This window comes from Microplitis demolitor, chromosome 5 (genome assembly GCF_026212275.2).
Source record: "Microplitis demolitor isolate Queensland-Clemson2020A chromosome 5, iyMicDemo2.1a, whole genome shotgun sequence".
In the NCBI taxonomy this organism is placed as follows: domain Eukaryota; kingdom Metazoa; phylum Arthropoda; class Insecta; order Hymenoptera; family Braconidae; genus Microplitis; species Microplitis demolitor.
In genome coordinates, this window is record NC_068549.1 from 12,581,913 (window position 1) to 12,602,881 (window position 20,969).

The 20,969-nt window shown below is 33.2% G+C and overlaps 1 protein-coding gene across 10 annotated transcripts in view; it reads right to left on the minus strand.

The window, feature by feature from the left end:
- Nucleotides 1-1,774: 1,774 nt before the first annotated feature.
- The window catches only part of LOC103574506 (peroxisomal acyl-coenzyme A oxidase 3), a 343,167-nt gene continuing 323,972 nt past the window's right edge, over nt 1,775-20,969 (minus strand). For all 10 annotated transcript variants that reach the window (XM_053739241.1, XM_053739246.1, XM_053739247.1 and 7 more), the window contains 2 exons: nt 2,166-2,459; nt 1,775-2,097 (listed from right to left, as the gene is read on the minus strand). In XM_053739241.1, the coding sequence (XP_053595216.1) occupies nt 2,008-2,097; nt 2,166-2,459 (384 nt within the window). In that variant the 3' untranslated portion in view covers nt 1,775-2,007. The remainder of the gene's footprint in view (nt 2,098-2,165; nt 2,460-20,969) is intronic.

Consider the following 20,969-nt stretch of genomic DNA (forward strand, 5'->3'; position numbering starts at 1 on the left):
CGATGGGATCTATTTTTTTTTAATTTTTTAAATTTCATATCCCAGTTTTTTTTCAAGAAAAATGTTTTGAAATAATAGCATGCTCAGTATTTACTGCTAATAATTATCGGACACATTTATCATTAAAATTTTCTAACTTTATTTCCTCAGAAAAATTATTATTTGTGAATTAATTAGTAGTAATTTTTCTGTGGAAGAAAATTTGAAAATTTTGATGAAAGTTGTGTGTCAGATAATTATTAACAGTTAATCCTGAGCATGCTATTATGTTAAAGCAATTTTCTTCTTCAAAAAAAAAAAAAAAAAAAAAAACTTGAATATAAAATTCAAGAAATCTGAGAAAAAAATAGATCCCATCGTTGTTCCATTATGAGAATAGCTCGAAAAGTTGTAGTATAGGTGACAGTTTGCTGTGAGAAATTATGAGGAAAATCGCTCAGTACATGTTTTTTGTAAATCGACAATTTAATCTTAAAAGTGAAAATTTCAATAGAAGCGTAGTCCAAATTTTTTTTTTTTTGATATTTTTTATCGAAAAGATATCTAAAAACAAATATTTTTTGACTTTTTGAAAATTTTGTTTAAATCACTTTCCGCAAAAATACAGGCATTTGAGAGAAAAATCTCTTTCTTTTTCCAATTTTGAAATATCGTAAATGATTGGAGAAAAAAATTTAAAAAAAATCATGAAGGTATCTTTCAACCTATGTTAATAGATTGAAATGTTTTAAAAAAATCCGAGGTTCAAAAGCTAAATGGTGTCTAATTTGGCGTGGGTCGCCTCATAGATAGCCCGAACTGGGAATATAGCCCAGACAATGTCGGTATCGTGCCCAGTGGTCTACCATTTGAGCTATCCGGCACTATACTGTATTCCGTTCAAACTAAATTTATAATTCATTGAGCCACACCGTCCATCGTACAGTAATAAGCTGATTTTATATAGTAGAAATCTAAACTGAGTTGATTTTTTTATTTTGCCCTACAATTGATTGAGGCAGTACGAAGTCTGCTGGGTCAGCTAGTTATAATTAAATTAAACAAATAAATTAAATAAAATAAATTGAGGAAATCATGATAAAAGTATCGGAAAGTCAACGTGAGAATCACTGTTCGGGTTTTGAGTAACGTGTATAGAGCCGGTGATGAAATATTATTACGTTGAGATAACTAAGGAATTTGTAAACTCGGCTTTACAGATTTATCAATTAAATTGATATAAGTAAAATGTATTCGTAGATAATTAATTAATTATATCAATTTAATTCGGAGAATGAGTGAATTGGAATTTAATATTGTTATAAGTATGCGATTTGTAAAAAGCTCAATTATACAGTTAGTGATAAGGCCAAGGGCCAAGATTGGTGGTGAAATAATTAATAAATTTTGATTACGCAGAGGGTTAAGGGGACCGTGTAATATGTATTAAGGTTAATCACGTAGAGGGTCGAGACCACATGAATTAGTTGTTGAGTCGTTTCGAGGGTCCAGAGAATCGCACAATCTAGGTATAAGGCTTTAGCCACGTAGATGGTCTGGGTAACCGCGTGGAGTAGGTCAAAAAAAGTCGCGTGTTGTGTGTACTAAAGTCTAGAGGACTCAAGTTGTGTGTGTGAGCGTGTGATATAGTCGAAGGTAATTGACTTTGTATAGGCTCATTGGGTTAATGTTTTATGAGGTTTAAAATAAAATACGTCAAAGGTAGTTGACTAGTTGAGGTAATCGGTCAATGTTAAAAAGGTTTAATAAAAGTTTTCGAAGATAATTGACTAAATAGATAAAGAGTAAAAATTTTAATTGTTGATAAATTCGAAATTATTTATAAATTATCTTTTCTCATCCTTCTTTCACCAATTAAATTTACAACGACCCTGACAAATTAGGAACCAGTTCTGGAAGTCCACTAATACTTTCAGTGGTGCCCTTTTTAAGGCCGACCAAGGTAATAGTTCCCTGTTATAATCGAAATAACAAAGTTTTCCATAATTTATTTGTACACCTTATTTATTATAACTTCGATACCATTTCTTTCCACCACGATGGGCGCTCAAAGTTTTCCTGATTTTGACGCAGTGACATTTCTAGATGTTCATAGACCTTAAAAAAATAAAATGATTGATTAAATTACATTTAGAAAAGCCAATAATTCATAATAAAAAGTATACTTTTCCATCAGACATTCCTAAAGGAGAGTTTATTATAAAGTCTGGAGGTGCAAGAACGTCTACAAGTGCAACAGCCTCATCAACAAGTTCTTTCGAAGTTTGCAGAATTCCATCACGTAAAAAGTTGTCTATTTTCGATGAAGTATCAGCAAACCCCCCAGCATATAGATCACCAAGTCTACGTTCAAGGCACAAAGATCCATACAAAGAACACAATTTTTTCAAAACAATTTTTTCTTCAGCGCTCCAACTTGGATCATTGATTTTTTCGATGAAGCATTTCAAAATTGCATGCTATAAATTAGAAGAAATTAATAAAATCTGGACGTTGGTTGGCCCAGCGGGCCAGCTCCGGAACTTTCCGCTGTCAAAGAGCTCGAAAACATTAGTGCCAATATATTTTCGAGCTCTTCAAGCTCGAAAATGCTATTGCAATTAATTGTTTTTTTAATAGCTTTTCAAACTCTAACAAGTTACATTTTATGCTAAAGTTGGAAAATTTAAGAATCGAAAATGATTGATAAAGAAACGGTTTTTAAATTTGTGTTTCGATTTATGTTCAATAAAATAAATGTATTAAGGCAGATATCAAAGCCAGTGATCGAAATAAAAATTTAAATAAGTTTTGACTCAGGTCAGAACAATAATATATTGAATATCCGAGAAAATTATTAAAAACTGTGTTTTTTCATTTTTTTTTTTTTGGTGATAATATGATTTCAACTAAAGAATAAGTTAGATGGTACCATACGATGATCGAAAGAGATTATGAAAAAAAGAGTTGCTATCATTTCTTACACAATTAAGTACATTATATTATGACTTATCCGGAAAAATTTCATAAAATGTTATTTTTTTTAACTTTTCAACGCTGATATCTTTGGAACTAATTAATTGATTTTAACGTTCGAGTTGCAATCGGCGCATTTAATCAAGATTTCGAGCTGATTAAATTTTGAAGACGTTTCATTTAGTCGTTCCATAGATCTTCGTGAAAAACTTATTTTTAACATTTCTTTCCTCGACGATATCTCTCGAACGATAAGTCGATTGTGATGTTCGAGGTAGTGATCGGCGCTTCTTAGTGGGTCTTAGAGCTGATTAAATTTTAAAGCTAATCATTCAAGTTGTGTCTGAGGTATTAAAAAAAAACTAAAAAAAAAAATTTTTTTTAATGTAATTTTCAATTATTTTCAGTTATATTAGATTAAATTATCTGACATTTTTAGAGAAGTTGGGGGCAAACTACATCTTTCGATTTCCGCAAGAACGGTTTGAATTAGTTCATTAGTTTAGAAGTTATAAAAGGTTTACACACAAACACACACACACACCCACACACACACTCGGGCGTCCTTTTAAAAAAAGTCACAGTAGCTTCCTAGGACCTCGAAACGTTGACATCTGATGAAAACTCGATTTTCGAAAATCGGGGTGGGACCAACAACTTCCCGACTTTTTGAAGATTTACAATTTTCTTAGCGGAAAGTTAAAAATTGAATTTTAGTAGTTAGACAAAGAGGGTCACCCCCCCCATAACACGGGCCCTTTCTTACCGACCGCCGCGGGTACATAATGTCGGTAACTTATCATATCTGCTGCCGGTAACACATACACACCTGGAACCGATGAGCGCACGCGTGGTCGGTAAGGTAGGTATTATCATTGCCAACTGTGCCCAATATCGATCCGCAGTCAATTATCATTAAAAAAATACTGTCACACTATCATCAGAGCTGGTACCTTACCATATACCAGCTCTGATGATAGCATGACATGTATTTATATGATGATCATTCAGAGGATTTATATATTTAACCACGGGGTAGGACGAATACTTGCGAGAAGCCTTGATGACACTGCCATCTAGCGGTTCAGTTCATCCCCCACCCCTTCTTTTTTAGCGGATAACGTCATCCTACATGTCTGAACTCCTTTTTATGAGGTAGAGTGGGGGAATACGAACCTGCGCAATTGCGTGTTTTTACCCGATTACATAATCTTCTGCGCCGTTAACCGTCACTAAGCTCTTATTTTAGATCAAGTGGGGAAATATAAGCCTGCGTAATTGCGTCTTTTTACCCCGATTACATCAACCTTTACGTCATACGACAGGTCCAAACTCGTTTTTTCGGCAACCAAGGGGGGGGGGGGTAAAGAGTTGAGTAGGTGACTCTCACGTCTATATGCATCAGTCTGCCTAAGTTTTTTGATGCGAAAACTACCGTTGCCTAATTAAAAACCTGTAAAAAAGTGATTAATAAATCGACCGTCGAATTTTTAGGTATTGTAAAAAAACATATCTTTTTGAGTAAACTAGCGTGCATTTTTTCAACCATATGAACTTGAAAATCTTCCACAGACCTTATGTATGCACCGATCTATGCGATCATTCAGCACAGATTGAGTTCGACAAAGTAAGTGTTGTGAGTGAACAAGCAAAAGAAGGCAATTACACTCAGAAATTAGTTAGTCGAGAGAAAGAAATTGACTTACAGACCTTGTATTGGAAAAACTTATTACTATCTTTCAAAGGTCGTAAAGATTCCAAGCTAGCGTGTCACAGAATTACATACGTTATAACTCATTTAATGTTCAAATTTCACTCATCAAAATAAAGTATAGACACCTCAAATAGATCAACTAAGTGAAGAAGAATTAGATTATCTAATGAACCATCCACCAAACGCTGCATTTGAAACCGATTTATTAACACGTTACTTCGAAAAACCGAATCAAGACTACATTAAAAGGTTTGTACGTGATATTTATCTTCTACAAACTAATTTGAATATCATTTAAACTAGACGTGATAAAAACGTGTGTCCATACTGCTGTGCATTTAAAGAATCTGTAAAAAAACTGCATCAAATGATTGAAAGTATCGAAAAACTAGAAGAACGTACCAACAAGAAATAAAAGACAATGAAATTAATCATAGATTTCGCAGGGTTTGTTATGCCCGATGACACCTGAGTAGTGAAAGAATTGTGTGTAGTTGACATATATGAAAATTCCTCAAAATATATGTGTAAACATTTTGTCTTTCAACCACCATTGGAGTATGATGGAGCAATTATGCAAGAAACTTTTGATGAGAGTGGGTGTGGCCATGGTATCCGGTGGGACTCAGGTGAAACACCATACGACAAACTCCAAGAAATTATTAATGATTTAGTGAGCAAAGCAAGTTATATTAATGTTTACGGAAAGCAAGAAGACAAATGGTTGACGATCATGACCGATTACTCCGCACAAATTATCGACATCCAACTAATGAGACATTATTCATTTGAAAACGTGGATCGCTATAATAAGGTAAAATGTCCGCTGAGGCTATATCATCGTCGAAGAACACATGCATGTGCTTTTCAGAATATTCAACAATTAAAGCGTTGGTTTCTGGAATTCTGGGGTGACAATCGATCATACGAAAAATCTACGCAAACATATTATCAACTGTCTGATTTGAAAAAAATGCATAAACGGGATATCGCTTGCCTTGATTATCACTTTCTTCTACGTTTTGCGAGGACCCAAATACGTCATGTCAACGATACTCTTCCAGTGGAATTACAGAATAATGATAAAATAAGAGATTACTCATTTTGTATGGACCACTACCCAGCTACTGGCGATTGGGATATCTATGGAATATGGCTTTATCCATACCGAAAAGATTGCCCAAAGTGTATAAATAATAGTAATCCTATAAAAATAATAATTCATAAAACAAGTTAAAAAAAAATATATACAATTTAATTAAACTTATGTTATTGAAATGTATTAGGTTAAGATTATAAATAAAACGAATTAATTCATCGATAAAAAAATGTTTATTTATTAAGGTTATTTTTTTCAATCAATACAGGTTCTATAATATATCTTGATCTTTCTATCCTAAGGTTAAACCTTTCTCGATCTCGCGCTATTTGCTCCTATTCACCTTGTCTAGCAGTTTAGTAAAGATACCTCCATGTATACATATAATGTATAGTTGGTGTCAGATCAAATTGCACAACCAGGTTTCAAGTCAATTTTCGTACAGTACTGCTGATAGGGTTATACTCAACGATACGATCGGGGATTATTGAACAATAAGCTGTTGTGTTTTGTGGAAATTGATTTGTGGATTCAAACTCCAATCGAATGTCTACTGGTCCAGATTTAATTGCCTCATTCTGCTTAGAACAGTCTATAACACAGAGCGGATCTTCTTGCAAAAATTTCTGCTTTGTTAACAGTGGCTCAGCCTCTTTATTATAGTATGAAGATTGGAAATCAGTGTACATAGTATACAATAAAGCATACTGATTGTCATTAATGTTCAAATTCAGATCCCCGTACGGATAACTCTGTGAGTTCAGGAATAACTTTACGTTACGGAGCGTACAATGATCAAATCGACTCGCATTCTTCTTTGCGTCGTTTTTTGTTGCTGTGTTGATATCCGTGGACTCGATGAAACCTGGCAGGCAGATTTAGTTGAAATGATCCCATACGCTACATCAAATAAAGGAAATAAAAACATGCTGACGGTGATAGATATATTTTCCAAGTACGCTTGGGCTGAACCAATAAAAAATAGAAGTGCTAGTGATGTTACGAATACAATGAAATCTATATTTCAACAAGGACGTGTTCAAAAAAATCTTCATGTCGATCGAGGCAAAGAATTTTACAATAAAGAGTTCAAAAATTTTATGAAGCAGTATAAAATTAATATGTACTCTACGTTCAGTAACCTGAAAGCATCCATATGTGAGCGTTTTAACCGGACACTTAAAACTAATATGTGGCGTCAATTCTCTGCTCGTGGTAATTATAAATGGATCAACATGCTAGAAGAATTGTTAAATACTTATAATAATACTAAACATCGGAAAATTAAAATGAAACCTGTTGATGTAACTGTTGCTAATGAAAAAGAACTGCTTAAAAATATGTACAAACCTCTTCAAATACAGCAGCGAGTACGAAAATCTAAGTTCAAAGTGGGAGATAAGTTCGAATTAGCAAACACAAACATGTCTTTGAGAAAGGTTACACTGCTAACTGGGCAACAGAGATTTTCAATATAAAATCTGTACAAAATACGGTACCTACGACCTACAGACTTGTAGACTATCAAGAGCAGCCTATAGAAGGTTGATTCTACGATGAACTCAGCAAAGTTAAATATCCGGATGTTTACCTAGTAGAAAAAGTTATAAAAACACGTGGAAATAAATTATATGTAAAGTGGCTCGGCTTTGATAACTCTCACAATAGCTGGATAAATGAATTTGAATTGTGAAAAAATGTATTATATTTTTGGAATAAAACAAAATAATTTTTTAATCATGTATATGTTTTATTTTTTTACTAACTTAAATTTATAAATATTTTTTACATTTTTCGTCTTTCATTTGGTCTCGGAATAGTCATAATATCATCTCTTGGTACTTTGTAACCCGATGGTACGGTACTGGTACTGTTTAACAGAAGCTGACGCTTGTCATCTTCGCAACTTAAAGCTATCTTATTCTGAACTATTGTACAAACACTATGTTTGTTACTTTTAATTACTTATTGTTTCTTACTTTAATTTACATGATCTTCTAAACATCGTTTGAAATCTTCAAAAGTGATAGTTCGCAAAGTCGGACGTTTAATACTTTTGGCTCGCTTTTTTACCTGATCTTCATTATAAATTTTAAAAGCATACAACTTTGCTCTAAGTCCAGTGAATTCAGTCATAATTTTACCATTATTCTCATCTTTCATTAGACCTAAAACTTTTTTATTAACTAGTGGTATATTGTAAACATTATCAGGTGGATAATCAGAGGTGTCAAACTTGGCGATATCACGTTTGATGATCTCACAGATGTCTGGTACAATAAAATGGTAAATAAGACTATCAGTGTCAGTGTACATTAGTTTCGATTCATCGTTTGAAAAATTTTATTTCACATAATTATAATGAAAGTCATATATGTAAGTTTTCGATAAATCTAATATACAAAAACCAACATAGATTTGTTTGTCAAAGCGTACTTTTGCCGCTTTCAATTCAATAATTATCATATTCTCGGGAAAAATAGTAAGACTATAGAAATTAGGCTTACAAATATAGTCAGCAGCACCATACCTACCGGCCCATCTTGTTACTATATGAATCTCTTTGTATTTTCTGACATTTTCCATAGTCTTACCAAGAACAGCATTATTCATAAGTTTATAAAAGTCCTTTTCAAACTCATTTTTAGCAGCTTTTCTACAATCTGTACTTTCATCTATATATGACTTGAGCCAGAGTGACTGTTCAAGTTTTAAAACTCTTTGAATTTTTGTTAATTTTAATTCTGAATCTAAACATTGTCCTAAATTCTTATAATGTATAACATAATTTTTGTTATCATATAAAGTTGTCGGTAATTTAGTATACTTCCTACCCAGTGGTGGAAAATGTTCAGGACATAGTGGTAAATCTTTATGTCGATCATGCAATACCTGAGGATAATGTAGATCAACTTCTAATACATAGCCAACGCTATCGATGTCGTTTAAAAATTGATCTACGTTATCGACGTCAAAAGATAGATCGTCAGGGGGGTTAACCCATTCAAATGAACCTTTTGGTAGCGGCATACTCATAGCAGCACCATACAAATTATTCACATCATAATACATTAAATGGGATTCGGCTTTATTATGATCAAAGCTGGATCCCATGTAACGATTATTGGCCACTGCATACCTATTTGTACACTGAGATACACGACCTCTGATACCTTTTTCAATAGATAGCATCATTTCAGAATCGGTAAATAACTCGGGTTCAATATTTGTATATTTTAACATCGCATCGAAACCAAGTCCCGGCGCTGTATAGTAATGTAAAGGATCTAAGCTATAGGTAGCCATACAATTATGTCTGAAATTTTAAAATATGTCAGCTAAAAGTAGTACATCTGTTTTTAAATATAAATCTGAATATTCCCCTAATGTTTTGATATCAAATTTATTCCACACTAATTGAGCAAGAGCATAATCATTATCAGATACACCATCGTTCGATAATTTAGAATAAAATGAGTCCTGATCAAGCAGCTGTTTGTCATTAAGTTTGTCAATATCAGTTACGTACTCATATGTGAATACACCCTTTCGAGTAACTAATTTAAATTTTTCAGGATCACTGTAATGTTGTTGAGTAATCTGTTTATCGCAATCATTCAGATTAGATGCTAATTTGTCAAGACTAGAAGCCATAAACCTGAATGAATCTATAAAACATAAGCAAACTGATGTATTTTAAACATACTTTGTAAAAGATATATAACGTTCTTTATTAATTGGTAATAATGTAATTTTGCCCTCGAAAACAGTTGATAAAGATTTTATTATAAAATGGGAATCGTAACCAGATAAATTATGAAATACTATTGGTATAGTATGAGATTTTCTATAATTTATATTACAAGATAAGTGAGCTGGGCCGCGATAATTACCGGTAAAATGACAGTGATCGTAGCATTCATCTGTAGCAGAAGTAATAGATCTTTCACAAATATGACAAACAGTTGCTTGCTCATGACTTTCTTTTTGTTGTCTCGACAGAGGTTTCATAGCAACAACATTTTTTAAGTATGATTCGACTTCTAATGCTAAACATTCTAATTTATTCACAACCCACTCGATGCAGGTTTGTGATCGATTGAGTTAAATTTAGATAAATTGTTATTATAACTGCAAAAACGATAAAATGCGATACTATGTGGTATATGTTTGTCAGAATTATCATTTTCGTAAGGCTCAAGTGTATATTCTAGGTCTGCATAGACAACAAATGGTACAATATCTTAATACTGATAATTTTTAAACTTTAAAATTTTATTTTCCTCAGTTGGAAATGTCATGGGAACTTAATTAACATTTAATGCGAAACAGTCTTTTTTATGGTCTTCAAACGATTCTTCCAGTTTAAAATGGTTTAAGCATTGCTCACAAAAAAATAATTTGCTTTTCGAAGCTGATATCTGACTTTTTTACTAATCGCGAAAGATCTTTAATTAGAGCAAAATGATATATAGGCTCATAATCTTTATCCTCATTATTTGTCATATTTAAATTAAAATTAGCTTGTAGCATTAAAAGATGGACTGTTTTTCTGTTGGGTTTACAATATTTACTTAAATATGATGGAATTATAATACTTTTTTCAGATTTTTTCTTTGTAAAATGAGATTCAATACCATATACATTTATTGTTAAATCATTTAATTTTTTCAAACTGTGGGATTTGCTTAAGTGTCATAGAAAATTTAATACCTGTATATTCTAGGACAGCACTATAATGAAGATACGCCAATGTTCTCTCAGGATGTCCAGAGTTAAGAAGATAAATCGCAGCAACGACGCTCCATAGAAAACAATGCTCATCGAAATTTTCTATGTTGAGAACAGCTCGTTTCATCTGGATATTTCGCGGAAGCCTCACAAATGTTGTAGTCCCTCCTTGCAGAGGTATGTATCTTGACATTGTGACCGCCAGATTGGTAATCTCCGTCAAACTCCACCCTGAATCTTTTTGATTAAATTCTTCGACCTTGTTTAACATTTTTTCGTATACAAAGTCTGTATACCATTCAGCTAAAGATGTTGCAGGTAAAATTGCCCGACTCTTGGTGTTGAATGATTTGACTTCTTCTTCGACTGATGTATTTTTCCTGAATTTGCAAAATAGTTCAACGTTTACTTTAACACCTGCAACGTTTTCCAGCATTTCTTGAATTTTATCCAGGACAATGTCTCTAGACACATTCAAAAAATCTGTCAAGTCAATGTGAGAGCGGTTGATTATCGATCCTGTCTTAATATTGTTGGAAAAAGCGTTCTCGAGATCTTGCCATTTAATAGATTGATTATTTACACTTAAATCACCACCTGCTACCTGTCCACTAAGTTTCAGAAACTGATTACTGTACCAACAAAGAACTGTTATGTTTGCTTGCACACTTCGTCGAACTTGAACGGAGGTATTAGGATCTGTCAAAAGTGTATTAAAATAGTCTATTGTATCATTACAAACATTGTAACACCTCTGACATTGCTCTTTATCCACCACCTCTGATTGTAAATTATTATATGATTGTGTCACTGTATTTACTACATTGTGGAGAGCTTTAACTAAACCTTTTTGGGACATTTTTAAATTGTTTTATTTAACACTGTGTTTTAAATCACAAACACTTGTGGATCAGGAATAATTATTTTATATAAAAACTTGAGATGTGTTCACATAAAGATTTACACTTCAACTGTAAATTAAGTGCGTATTCACAAGCTATTTGAGCTTTCGACTATACGAATAATGTCATCAAGGTTTCTGAGTATTTAAAACGAGGAACACACAGAGAGTAAAAAATAAATTTCATAAGTATAAGACTGAGTAAATCAAAGATCGATGATAGTACGAATCGCATTAAGCAGTGTCATAAAAATTGTTCATTTCCGGTGGGTATGTTGGAATAACATAGAAGAGTGTTACATATCAATCGTCTAAAGAAATTAAATAAATTAGAGAATTAATATGTGGATTAAAGTATCAAATATAAGATTTATTATATACACGATTTGGATCATAAAAAATGTTTATGTTGGGTAAATCGTAGAAAAAAAGATGTGAAAATATATTTAATTTAATATATATTTACTTTAGATCGTGAGATCGATAATGATAATGTCTTTTAGGAAATGTATATGTAAAAAAAAAATAAATGACGTTACTAAAGACGGATAAAACTGTAAGTTGATGAAATATTTGTATGAGTTGGATAATACAGTTCTCTCGATTTTTTTTCAGATAGATGGCAGAGTAAACATGATTCCCTATTTTATCGATACATTCAAAAAATTTTCAAATATATCTTTAAAATGTACATTTTTTTATAATGTAAATTTTTAATTAATATGAAAAAAGTAATTTTTACACAAATAGGATAAAAGATAAAGTAAATTACTATAGTTGATTTCGTAGTGGATAATATGTTCACATAGATTTTCAGGAAAAAGTCTTGTAATATAGAATTATATCTATAGTATTCCAAGTTAAAGTGAAACACTCATATCTATCACTACATGTTAAAGTGAGATGCTATATGGGTGTTTCTTACACATACGATCGTTTTATGGGTTTGTTTATTAATTTTGATACTCAACTGTGATTTCATTGTTGAGCTATACATTGATCTCTCATTAGACAAAGTTCAGAGATCGTGAAAAGGTCGATGACAGTTGAAATCAGGCTTTTAAAAAAAGTATTTTTTGAATCGGTTTTAAGAATTATTTTCTGGATTATACTGTTGGTGTTTTTTAAAAGTGTTAATGAAAAAATTTTTTTGAGTTTAAAATTTACTTGAATTGGTTTTTGAAATATACAGTGGGTGTTTTATTGAGTTTTATAAAACAATTTCTTCAATAATATTGCTTAGAAGAATATCGGTTTAAAATCTGCAGTGGGTGTTTATGAACGATTTTTAAAAAAATATCATAACTTGGAAGATTAATAAAGGAGCTTTTTTATAACTTCAAATAAAATAATTAAGGTAAGTTAGTTAGCTTTAGATCTTGTATTATAAAGTATAGGATATTTTTATGCTGAGAAATGTGTATAATTTATAGATGGGAAACACATTTAGTTACGACATTGTCATCCCAATTCGGTGGATAAGATTTCCAAGGTTGATAGATGGAGTAATGAATTTGATAGTGGATGCTTTGGAAAGGGCTGTTCGTCAAGGAAATAATTTGGATGGAACATTATTCCGATTAGAAGGATTGGTGGCTGAATTAAACATTCTGCATAATGATCTTTGTTGGTGGTTCCGTATCCCGTATATAGATGCTCATAGAACTGATCCGCGGTTCTACTACAATGCCACTCGCGATCCATTCTTTAGAATCTTGCGCGGAGTGCTTACTACATTCAAAAACCCCGGTCCTGCAGGTATTATTTTTTACACCTTATGATTTATATATAATACTTTTCTGTTATTGCTTTTTTTTATTTATTACAGAGAATTATTTAGATGATTATTGCATGCGATATGCAGTGTTATTCCCAAAACACTGGGTTGAAAACTTCTCAGTGGAAGAGGTGAGACATTATATTGAGCCTCAGCTGTGGGATAAAGTGTCGGCAAATGAGCCTATCAAGGATATCACCTTTACCTTCTTTGGTGAAGAGTCGTCCTTAGAAATAAATGATGAAATGGTTGCGTGGCACTTTAGGCTCATAGACGGATCGCAGGATTCCAGGGATTATGTAATCACCAATGATTTGATCCCACCATTGTTCTATGTATTAGATGGGGCAATATCCGAGTGGGAGCATCAAGAGTTCCATAACGGTGTTGTTGATGCGGTCACAGAGCAAGAACTTTATTGCTCTGAGGATGAAAATGCCAGTACTGTTATCCTCCCAGATCTGAAGGATGCTAATACTGTAATCCTCTCAGATCTGGAGGATGTGTAACCCGTTTTTATTATAGATTAAATATTACGGAAAAGATAAAATTAAAATACCATTATATTTATTATTATATTTATTGTTATATTTATATTATATTTATTGTTATATTTATTATTATATTCATTATTATTATTATATTATATTCATTATTATTATTATTATTTTAAATATTAATATTAATAAAATTTTTTTCTTTTGTATCTATGGGTTCAAAAACTGATTTTTTAAAGATAGCTTTTCAAATATTTTTTCGAGAAAGTCCGTCAACATGTGGTGCGTTCGATCGGTCGATGTTAGAGTGAGACGATCTATGGGAGAGGGCTGAAGGTTCTCTCTCACTTGAATGTACATCATAGGCTTGTTTTACTTTTTGATTCTGGTTGACAAAACAATGAATGCCTTCTTTCAAGAGCTGCTAGATTTCATTGCAAGTTTGATCATAAGCGTTCCGACAGTTTAAGAGCAAACTACGATATAGTTTTTCTCAAGTTTTTTCAGTGTTAAATGATTTGTGAGTTTTAATTAATCTAATCTAATAGTAAGTATGTATAATTTGCTAAAATTTTAAGTATTGGAGGTGGTGTGTGTTTTTTAATTAATTATGCATTGAAAAAACTTGCTAATTTTTCATATATGTTTCAGTTTTCAAAAATGATAGAAGGTCTTTTATATGGATACATCATCCTGAATGAGTGGACCGATCATGCAATCGGCCTAATATGGCGGACAATTCTACCATTCCTCCGGGATATTATTGAGACAGGACAGCAGCTAAATGGAGCAACAATTACAGCGGGTGGTGTATCCACAATTTCAAGGGTGTGGAACGCTCGGCTGTGTTGGTTTTTTTCAAGACCCGGGGACCTAATACCATCACCACACCACTATCGATTCAGCCCGAATCTACTAGAGGAGCAGTTCCCAGAATTCCAAAGGAAATATGGAATCGAACTTCCACCACTTTCATTGACGGAAGCTCTGAATGGTAAGATGTTTTGTTATTTTATTATTTTTTTAATTATATTTTTATAGTATGGTTTTAAAAAAATATGTATTATTTTTTAGATGTAGTTTTGCTGAACCTGACTCATACTATATTGAATTTTTTCTTAAGTGTATAATGGTAAGTTTAACTCAAGATAAAGAAATTTTTTAACACTGATTTAAATAATGGATTTTTTTCTGTGTTTACTATGTTCACATTTAAAGTATTAATACCCGAATCTATACTGAAACTGGTGATTGTTCAGACACAAATTCAAATTCGTTGTACTTGGTTCCAAGATATTTGAGATAAAGCGAGTCTTCTGTTGCCATTTCGCTCAGGCTTCTTAACTTCCCTTCGTCACCCAGGAGTTCGTTGTTTGTCCGGGTTGGGAAGTAGATGGAGAATTCATTGTTAAAATGTGCAATGACTTTGGGCCCGTACTGAGTCTTTATTTTTTTGATCTCAGTTATTTGATAAAATTTATCCACTTCCAATTCTTGCTTTTTTTTTGTTGGCAAAATGTTTGCCAAACAATTGACTTGATTGATAGCTAAGAGGTCGAATTTGGACACTAAAAGATAGATGACAAAGACATGTTTTAGTAATTATAAGTAAGGAGAATCAATGTACTCGAGAATAATGAGAAATAGTACTTACTGGTGGATCAGTTTTCGATAATGATACACTTCAAAACTTTAAGAAGAAATGCACTTCTGCGAGAACAACGGTAGTTTGTGCTTCACACACTTAGGCAGACTGATGCATATGGACGCGAGAGTCACCCACTCAACTCTTTACCCCCCCCCCTCACTTGGTTGCCGAAAAAACGAGTTCGGACCTGTCGTATGAAGTAAAAGCTGATGTAATCGGGATAAAAATACGCAATTGCGCAGGCTTATATCTCCCTACTTGGTCTGAAATAAGAGCTTAGTAACGGTTAACGGCGCAGAAGATGATGTAATCGGGTAAAACACGCAATTGCGTAGGTTCATATCCCCCCCCCCCCCCCCCCCGTCTCATAAAAAGGAGTTCAGACATGCAGGATGACGTTATCCGCTGAGAAAGGAGAGATGAGGGAAAAACTGAACCGCTAGATGGCCGTGGCATCAAGGCTTCTTGCAAGTACTCTTCCGACCCCCTGTTTGAATACATATAAATCCTCTGAATGATAATCATATAAATACATGTCATGCCATCATCAGAGCTGGTATACGGTAAGGTAACAGCTCTGATGATAGTGTGACAGTATTTTTTAATGATAATTGACGGCCGATCGATATTGGGCACAGTTGGTAATGATAACACCTAGTTTACCGACTACAGATGCGCATATCGGTCGCAGATATGTACAAGTTACCGACAGCAGATATGATAAGTTACCGAGTGTCTGTTATTTTCCTAAATAGATTTTTTTACTTGGCCATGATGTAAATCATTTACTTGTAATCAAAAATAATGAAAGAAAATAAAAAAGTATCTTCTAATGCCGTTTAACCCCGCCTAAGTAATGAAACTTTCCTATTTCAGTAAAATGAGAAAAATTTGATAACTATTAAAAATGAGTGCGCAGCTGTCACAGAGTAAAATAAACTCCCATGATTGAATATTAATATTGAAAATTGAATTTATCCATGGTCGACAACAGGTCCTAATTACTATCCGGTCTTTTTAAATTAAGTGATTCGACGTGTCACCGGGTGTCGCTAATCAGTGAGATCCGAACATTTGCCCTCTCCTTGGCTAATAAATTAGTAGGGGCGAGTTTTCTGGGGGTGAATCGATGAGACCTGAATCGAAGAAGATATGAGGGAGTGTGGAACCAAAAATTTAGAGAATGAGTCAGGCGTCTGAAGGTGATAAATGCATAAATTAAGACCAGGTAATTATTGTAGTCTACGTCCGCTGCACGTGGAACGAGAGGACACATTTTAAACATTATCTTTGATTATCAGGCCCAAAGGCCAATGTCTTAATTAATTGATAGATCATATATTCTAATGCGTACTGATCCTTGACAGGTTACTAATAATTTTTACAAAATCATTGTAGGTGACAATTGGGAGAGACGAGAAACACTGGCAAAAACCTACGAGAGAAAAAGCAGAACAACAGCATTGAGAAAAAGCCGAACAACAGCACTAAGAAAAGCCGAACAATAGCTGGATTCGTCGTAGTTGCAGAAGATTATATCTAGAGGTAAATTATTATTAATTAAGGCCTATAATTAATTTATTAACTGGTCGAATTGATTATAATTAATTACTTAGTATCTGTCCGTTAGTTTCACGTAAACAATTGGTAATTTCAGGTCCGTCGGCCGTTGCAACCACACGTCAAGTCTCGTGTTCTCGAAAGTTCTATCGCGTCTCATTTTGTAGCCATAAATTGTCCGTAACTCTGATTTTATTTCATTCAACGGCTTTCGGCCGGAATAAAATAATTTCTCGCGTATATATTCAGTATTAAAGTTGCTAATTTATTCCAGACTCATTGGTCGTTATAAATTAATTTTCTTTTTGCGACATAATTTAGTTCAGGTCAGAATTAATCGATTGGCCGAATTAATTATTAATTAAATGAATTACTCGATTCCGTCTGTAAAATTTAGTCCCTGATGACGCCAACTCATTAGCCAAATTTCTAATCAATTTATGAACACACTCTAGTCGTAAAAATAGTTATAAAATAATTATAAATAAAATTTCTAAATAAATTGAAGTCATAAAAACGACGGTAGAGTTGTGATAAATTGAAATTGAGTAGAATAAAGGAAATGGATTATTTTTCGTGAAATAAAATTTAATGTATAAAAATAGAGGGAAATCAATTAGTGAAAAGTGTGAGAGAAAAATTAACTAATTAATACTTAAATTAAACGAAATTATTCAATTGATAAATACAAATTAAGTGATTTAAATTAATCGAATTGAATTTAACGGGGCGCTCAGCTTGTGTTAACCATTGTACTCGGGCCCATTGAGGACAATATTTATAGTTGCCGGAGAGGATCGCGGTCCTGTTGATCATCGTTATTACGCCTTGCATTTTTTTGCCAGTTTACCTAACAATGAACTTAGCAAGCCCACTGTCCTTCCGACAACTATATATAATTTAACTGTTGTTGATACTATTATTTGTGAGCTGATAGGTGAAGAAGACATAGTTTTTATTTTGGTGATTCCCCGCCCCGAGTCTAAGGAAACATGTCGTGGGACACAGCCGCTGTCAGTAGTCCCCACTAGTTCAAGAATCGAGACCTGGCATTAGCTTGTGACAGAGAGATTATTCTTGCCAAGTCTGGTCGCACCTAATATTATAGACGAATAATAGGGCGCCACTGGAAGATAGACTCGGCCTTCCAGAACCGGATGTAGTAGGATTTTATTTCAATTAAATTAAATTAATTATTTACCCAAGGTCGTTTGTAATATTTTGTGAGTGAGAAGAGGAATCGTAGAGTAAGCTGAAATAATGTTAATCCAAATTTTATTATTTTAAGCACCTTGCTTTATTTCATTAACCTTGTGACAATAGTTATTTCTTATGGCAAACTAATATACTTATGACAAACCACTGTTCCTTATGACAAACTAATAATTATCTCATCCCCTGGACGGTTTCTTATGACAAACTAATAATTTTCTCGTCCCCTGGACAGTTTCCACACCCACACACCCACTTAAATATACCTCGTCCCCTGGACAGTAACTCTTATTAATTAATAACTCGTCCCCTGGGCGGTAAACCTTAATATTAATTTAAAATCATCCCCTGGATGTAAAATTATTTGAAATAAACTTAACATGTCCACCGGACCTAAATCCCAGACACAGTTTTTCTTTACTTAAAATTTACTGACTCTACTTTACTTTATTTATTTCATGACATCATTTTCTTTTACTCAATTATTAAACTTGATTTTTCAATACAAAAATTTCACTAATAAAATCTCTTGTATAAAAATTTCACAATTATTTAATTTTTAATTATTTTCACTGATTTATTTAATTCATTTTATATTTATTAATTAATTAATTTTGGTGTTAATTTAAATATTAATTAATCAATTTTCCACTGATAAATTAACCTTAACATTTGCTTTTAAAATCTATATATCTAATTTACTCAATCTTTGCTGATAATTATTCCCACTGCAATATCCAACTCAATTTAATGACAAAATAATCCGTTCTTAAATTTCACTCGACACAATTTTACCGTAAATTTTCTAGCGTCTTAAAATTCTGATTTTCGATTTTATAATTTTAATTAGAATTATTTCAACATTAATTTAAAATTTAATATGACTAATTTTACGACTAGAATTACGTTAAAATTGACTAGAATATTCGGCCGGTGAATTGGCGTCGCAAGGCCTTAATTTACGATCTTACAACGCGGACAACTTTTGTCTACAGCGGCCGACAGGCCTGGGATACTTTTACTAAAATATTGAATTTATTTATTGAATAATTTACGCGGAAAAATTTATTTTATTCCAGCCGAGATGCCCCGAATAGAATAAATTAAGAGTTACGACATAACGACGAGTACACGGCAAGGTTTTACGGAAAATACGAGAAGCGTGGTTAAACTAGCCGACGGGCCTTGAGATACCAATCTAATTTCACGAAACTAGCAGAAAGATAGTAAGTAATTTATTTATAATTAATTCGGCCTTCTAATAATTAAATTAGAGGCCTTAATTAATTATAAATTTACCTCGAGAAAATTCCAATGATCAAGGATGAGTCTTAGTTGGTATCTAGTCGTTCTGCTGTTTGAAATTTCCCCGTACTCTCTCTCTCGCTTACAAAATGAAATTTTTCGAATTTATAACCTGTCAATGAACAGTACGCATTAGTATGTCAATTAATTATTATTTATATAAATTATCAGCCTAAAGGCCTCATAATTTATTAACAAGTTAAATATTAATTAACGAATCGCCTCGTTCTATGTGAAGCGTGAACGGACGTATATATTTACCTTGATGATATTAAAATTGCGACCGTAGTTCTCGTCGTCTGGACAACTCTCTGACTATTTTTCATTCCGCAGTCCATTATATCGTTTCACTTCTCCGGAAACCTATTCCCACTTTCTTAGACTAAGGAAATGACGAACGGACAGTCCTTAGTGATCCATGCGACACCCGGTGACTAGTCGCATCACTACTCGTAACTTACGAGGTCGTTGGCCGGTTATTGGCGGGAACGAAATTCAAATTCAAATTAATTTAATTATTTATGTTTATTAAAATTACCCTGTTACAAGCTATGCCCACCGTCATACTCCCGTCACTATGAGTCCTAGCTTCCAGCTGCCGTGGCCATCTTCCGTCGTGTAAAAGTCAGAAAGGTACGTGAGGAAGAGAGTGACGATAGCAGTGATGAGTATTTTTAAGAGATAGCCTACTGCAGCACCAACAGTAAAAGAAAAGGACATCCAATTTGGTGTTTAGATTCTGAAGCAACCCGTCTCATGACCAACGACATTAAATTTTTTGACTATTTGGACACCAGTTATAAAAATAAAGTCAAGGTTGCTAACCATGAGTATTGCGATGTTTATGAAATTATTTCTGGCGAAATAAAGTGCGTGACAGATTGAGGTGAAGACAAAAAATTAAATCTGGAGGATGTACTGTTTGTACCAAGTTCTAACTCGGGATTAATATCAATAAGAGCGCTAAACCACAACGGCTACAGTGTAATACCAAACAAAAATAGAATGACAGTGTTCAAAGACAATGAAGAAATTGCCACATCGGACATTAATAATGAATTGTATATTTTAAGGACACTAGTAAGCGCTCTAAAAGTATCAGTAACCCATAGCGAAAATTGCATACACCAGTGGCACCGAAGACTAGGACACAGAAACACACAAGCAATACAACAACTGTTCGATGAAGATTTAGCTGACGGGATGAAGATAAGTCCGTGTGAAATTGAAATTTATTGTGAAGACTGTATTCGAGGAAAATTAAGTCACATAAAAGATCTTCACATATCGTGCTTTCGTGCACATATCTATAGAAAAGAGGAAGAAACTGGATATCAAAACACGTGAACGCACCATGATAAGATATTTGAAAAAGTCCAAGGCTTATTCTCTTTTAGATAGAGTAACAGGGAAGATGATAGTAAGTCGAGGTGTAAAATTTATTGAAATTGAAAGAAGCAATAAAAAACCAGAGGTGACATTTGGCCTGATTGATGATAATTATAATAAGAAGGAAGTTATTAGTCCTAAAATTCTTTCAGAACCAATGAAAACCAGAAGCAGCGTCAAG